The sequence below is a fragment of the Heloderma suspectum genome, chromosome 6 (genome assembly GCF_057233095.1).
Source record: "Heloderma suspectum isolate Gila_16-S chromosome 6, 16-S_ref, whole genome shotgun sequence".
NCBI classification, from domain to species: domain Eukaryota; kingdom Metazoa; phylum Chordata; class Lepidosauria; order Squamata; family Helodermatidae; genus Heloderma; species Heloderma suspectum.
In genome coordinates this window covers 82,834,526-82,840,376 of record NC_139463.1, presented here as the reverse complement: position 1 = coordinate 82,840,376, position 5,851 = coordinate 82,834,526, and the positions used below count along the sequence as shown (strand labels likewise).

General features: G+C 41.6%; 1 protein-coding gene across 1 annotated transcript; it reads right to left on the bottom strand.

Moving 5' to 3' along the window:
• Positions 1–3,710: 3,710 nt before the first annotated feature.
• LOC146341531 (olfactory receptor 6M1-like) lies at positions 3,711–4,718 on the bottom strand. Its single transcript, XM_084807519.1, has one exon. The coding sequence runs from the start codon at positions 4,716–4,718 to the stop codon at positions 3,711–3,713; it is 1,008 nt and encodes a 335-aa protein (XP_084663645.1).
• Positions 4,719–5,851: the final 1,133 nt, after the last annotated feature.

Below are 5,851 nucleotides of genomic sequence, written 5' to 3'. Positions count from 1 at the left end.
GGGGGAGACTAGGGATGTCAGAGAATTCCACCACAGATTCCAGTGAGGCTGGATTCTTTAGAATCCTGCCCCCTGGAATCCGTGGCAGAATGGCCTCCCGCCCCCCGCCACCCCACGGAATCCCCCTGGGATGGAACTTACCTGGGGTGGATGTGGCGGCGGCTCCAGCTCTGGCTTTGGCGGCGGCTCCGGCGGCAGCAGCTCTGGCAGGTCTCCTGGCCAGCTGCGGCCGGGCTGCTGCGGCCGCCATTTGCATTCTTGCAGCCGTGATAGGCTATGTAAGTGGCCGCTACACCATTTGCACCCCTGCTCTTTTCCGTGATAGGCTATGTAAGTATTTACTTAGCCTATCATGGTAAAGGCAGCCATGCAAATGGTGTAGCGGCCACCATTTGCGTCCCTTCTCTATGCCATGATAGGCTAGGTAAATACTTACATAGCCTATCACAGCTGCAAGAACGCAAATGGTGGCCACAGCAGCCCGGCCATGGCCAGCTGGGAGCCAGCCAGAGCTGCCGCTGCCACTGGTGCCGCCACATTCACCCCTGGTAAGTTCCGTCCCAGGTGGATTCCGCAGGGTGATGGGGGGCTGTAGGCTGTTCCAGCATGGATTCCGGGGGGGCAGATTCTAAAGAATCCGGCCTCACTGGAATCCGTGGTGGAATTCTCTGACATCATCTATCTATCTATCTATCTATCTATCTATCTATCTATCTATCTATCTATACATATATATATATATATATATATATACACACACACACACACACACACACATACACACACACACACACACACACACACACATATATATATATATATATATATATATATATGAATGAGAGACCCATTTTTAAGTTGTCCAACTAACCTCCTTTTTAAGATCTTACCAATGAATATGACCTAATCATCTACCAGGAGAAGTTATTTAGTTAGCGTTTTGTTTGTTTTTTGTTATGTTCATGTGGCTAAATTGCAGGTCAGTTTGCAAAAGTTAGAATTACAATAACCTGAAGAAAATTCGAACAGAAGCAGATAAAAGATACAGCAACAATGCTGTTTGGCCTGACACTTAATATACTGGAAACTAAAATCTGACGATGTTGGCACCAGGTGAGCCTCACTGGGATGGCCTTCCAAAATTGGGGTGCCACAGCCAAATACCCCCCTCAAGTTAGGGATAGGGGTAGAATTTATTTGGTTCTCATTTTAATGTGAACTCATTTCACATTAGTACCAATATGTGGTCTGAAATTCAATTATCCTTAGAAATTTGCACTTCCCTGAATATTGCAGTAGAATTCTCCAATCAAAATATGTCCAGAATTGTGTATATTAGGGGAAAGTGCACACAAAATGTATATATTAGTGTAAATACCATTGAAAAATGTGTTATATTAGGAAAATTAATTGCAAAAATTGTGTGTCTCAGGCAAAATTGCATGCAAAAATGCAAGAATTAGGAAAAATGTGCACATACATGCACACATGCACACACGCAAAACATATGGTTTTCCATGCACACTTAAAGAAAAAAGTTCAGGATGAACCATATTTAAAGTTTGAAGAATGAGAAGAAAACTAAGAGAAACCAAAATTGACAGGTTCACCCATCTCTATCTTTAGCTGACATGAGTCTTGTCTCAGAAGGAAGAGGAACTCTGAACATGTACAGTGCATACAGTCTTATCATGGCTGAAATGACAATATACTGTCAGTTACACCTTTTTAAAATAGAAACCAGTTTAATTCTTTATTAGTGACATTATATTGAACAATTTTGATTTTATGCATTTAAAAAAAAATCATTTCCCCTCTCCCTCTACCCCACTTGTTTAACTTTCCTTCTTCTTCCTTTACATATACACATATACGATAATGTATAAATAAACACACATTAAATTATATAAATTAAATTACTGAATGGAATGGAATGGAATGGAATATCCTGGAAGAGGGCATGGTTGACTGGCTGGCTGAAACTCTGAACAGCAGTATTCCACACTGAAAACATTTTGTTGCCCATCTGACGCCTCTCTGTAACTGGGCACCCTGATAGCAAAGAACTGGATTGCTCCTTAAGGGAGAAATCCTATGGCCCTTAGACATTGTCTGAGGAGCCATAGGATACTGGGACCTCCCCCCTCTGAGGTCAGAGACTGTGCTCTGTCCTTGGAAGGGGGAGTCAGAGACCTGCCTGGCTTCCCTGCCCTCTTGCAGCCAGCACAGAAGAAATCACTCTGGCTGCCCTCTGGAGTCAGAAAAGCAATCTTGGAGAGGGAGACAAAGGGGTGTTTCAGTGGGCAGGGAGGAGCGGAGGCTGGAGAGGCCAGGATATGAGTGATCCTGAGCCTCTTCCAGCCTCTTTCTGTTCCCATCCAAAGCACTGTCACTCGATGGGGGAAGGGAAAGTCCGTCTAGTGAAAAATGCAGGGAGGGAGAATAGGGAAGAAAAAATCATCTCCACCACTCCTTCCACCTGGCATTGGATGATCAGAAGCCTCTGAATTTGGAGGCTTCCAATCATTGAGGGGGTTATCAACAGGATTGCACCTTAATTCTTCAAATTTTACAGTTCAAATTAATCATAAATAACTTTAAGTAATTCATAGCATGATCCAAATGTTTTCTGGAAAATATTAAAGCTGGACTATCAGTTCATATATATATGAGAGGTGGGCGACTTGTGGCTCTCCCAATGTTTTGGCCCACAACTGCCATGATTCCTCACCATTGGCTGTGCTGACTAGGGCTGATGGGAGTTGTAGTCCAAAATGTCTGGAGGGCCATAAGCTACTGACCCCTGACATATATGATACAAATTTAAATCATAAATTAGATCCTATTCATAAATGCAAATACATAATTATCTAATATAACTAATAAATAGTAAGGCAAGTAGAACAGTTTCTAATTTTACTGAGGTTTTAAGTTCTGCATCTGAGACTCACACAATGGTTTTTTTCCAGTTTATTTTTAGATTTATTATTGGGCATTATTCCCCACCCCTCCACCCCCACATACACAGAGTTTCCTGAGGTTGTTTAGGCTGAAGGATGGTTACTAGCCCAGGATCACCCAGTGAGATATTTGTATGAGTATTTGAACCCATGGGTGTCACTACATTAAAGGAAATTCTGCAGCTTTACCAGGTCATTTTGCTTCCATTCCCTTGATGTGATGAGTCACTGTGTGCTCTTTCACAAGGCACAACTGAAAATGCCTTTTCCCGGCGGCTGTACTGGGCTTCCCATTTTTTGTAATGGGGCAGCTCCACCTAGTGGCTGCCAAAAACCTACTTTTTAAACTTCCAGCATATTTTTGGGTTGACGTATTATGGCACAATTACCCCGGGAAGGAGTGGGAGATGTCTTGGAGGTTGACAATAACATGTAATGTAATAACAGTAACACAAGCTTCCATGAGTACCCAATCATGAGTGCACAATAAATGTCTTGTGTAGAAATGGCCCATGTTTCTCCACTCAAAATCCACTACATCACACTGGTCAGAGTTTTAGGTTGTAATCCTAGGCATGTTTGGACAGAAAAAAGATACTACAATGCCCAGCATGCACTGTCTAAAGATGCAGAGGATTGTGCCCTTAAAAGAGTAATAAAGATTAGACACTCCAGAAACACTCCACCTACACCTCTAAAATCACCATAATTTTTCAAACACACGGTTGTGTGAATGCCCCATAATAACCTTCATTTACTTTCATTGTCATTTAATATTACACAGTGAAGGGTTCCTTTTTCTTGTTTCAGAATTCTGAAGTTAATCCAGGGGAAAATTTTCCTCCTAGTAAGACGTTCTAGGGCTTCCTTGACTTGCTTGTTTCTCAGGCTATAAATGAAAGGGTTCAATAATGGTGTTATCACTGTATTCAGAATGCTGGCCACCTTGTTGAGGTCCAATGAGTGTCTTTTTTGTGGCTGAACATAAATGAAAATAGAGCTTCCATAGAAGAGTATCACCACAATTAAGTGAGAGGCACAGGTAGATAATGCTTTCTGGCGTCCTTTGGCTGATGGGATCCTAACTACCGCTGCAATGATGAACATGTAGGACACCCCTGTCACCATTAATGAGCCCAGGTGGAGGAGGGCTGCATTGATAAAATTAATCGTCTCAATCTTCTTTGTTTCAAAGCAGGCCAATTTGAGCAAGGGGACAACATCACAAAAGAAATGGTTGATGGCATTGGGTCCACAGAATGGCAGCTGGCCTACCAAGATGGCAGATGGGATCACAGAAAAGAAGCCCCACATCCAGGAGGCAGCTGTTAGCTGGAGGCAAAAGTGTGTGCTCATGATGGATGCATACCTCAGTGGGTTGCATATGGCAATGTAGCGGTCAAATGACATAACAGCCAAAAGGAAGAACTCAGTCGAACCTGCTGAAAAGTACACATAGGCCTGCAAAATGCACGTGTTGAAGGAAATTGATCTTTGCTGACTCATGAGGTTGACTAACATTTTCGGGATAACTGCTGTGGTATAAAGAGCCTCTAAAAAAGACAGGTTAGCAATAAATATGTACATGGGACTATGAAGATTGTTATCACACCACACTAATGTAATAATGATAAGGTTCCCTACCAGAGAAATAGTGTAGCTGATGAAGAATGAACTCAAGACTGGGGCTTCAACTGTCTTAGTGCCAGAAAATCCTAGGAGCGTGAATTCTGTCACAGTTCTTGTCTGGTTCCTCATTGTGGTGAAACACTCACCTGGGAGGGAGAAATAGCTGTCAGATTGATCAACAACTCTTTTTTTTTTCTTTTTTAAATATCTAGATAGTATTAAACAAATTGAGAAACTGGGATCCATAGAACCACAGAAGATGTCACTTGACGTTTTGCATGGGATAATGCATGGGGATAGGCATGTGAAATATCAACTATATTTCTTTAAACAATCAAAAGAGGCAGAAAGAGAAGAAAAGCCAAAAAAAATATCAGGAGAAAGAATACCTGGAATGATATACTAGGGAGAGAGAGAGAGAGAGAGAGAGAGCGTGAGTTCTGGCTATTGGGTGGTATAGAAATGTAATCAAAAATAAATAAAAGAAAATATTTCATCAACAAAAACATTTTCCATTCACTGCACTAGACCAGAGAAACAGGGCTGTAAACATAGTTTTCTTTTTAAGAACCTTTAAAATTCATTAGGCAGAATTAAGCACATTTATCTCCCATTAAAATCAAATACGAAAGGTGTAAGCAAACCCATACTTACTTCCATTACAGCATGCAGAAGTGCTCAACTCTGATTTGATTCTAGATATTATGCTTTACAACACAGCCATGAAATGTATTTCATCCAAGATCATAGCATAATCCGAGATACTGTTTTATCTCTTGTGTTCACCACTCCGAAATCTGTCATAGATGTGGAAGGGTATACAAATATTGTAAATAAATAGATGATAGATAGATAGATAGATAGATAGATAGATAGATAGATAGATAGATAGAAGCAGCTTCTTCTATTGTAATATTGCAATACATGTATCTATACTGTTATGCAATCACTTTTTACCAGAAAACTTGTTTTTCTTCTAAAGACCTGCAAAATTTCAGTGTCAGTCTGGGTGAACTGTGGGGCCGGGGTGTTAATTCAGAACTATTTAGTACAGGTGGGACCTGCAACAAAATGTTGCAGCCTGGAGTACTCCTGTTTAGCATTCCAGCCATACCCTCTTCCAGGATACTCCATTCCATCCCCCCCCCCCCGGTTTCCCTCTCCCAACAGTCAATCAGCATACAGTGCCCACTGAAAATGTGCATTCCTCTTTGGGCTGTTTTTGTTGTTGTTGTTGCTGCTGAAACTCAGGCCGTCCGGAT

Excerpts from the sequence above, each read along its gene's own strand:
- LOC146341531 (XM_084807519.1), bottom strand. The coding sequence starts at position 4,718 with ATGAGGAACCAGACAAGAACTGTGACAGAATTCACGCTCCTAGGATTT.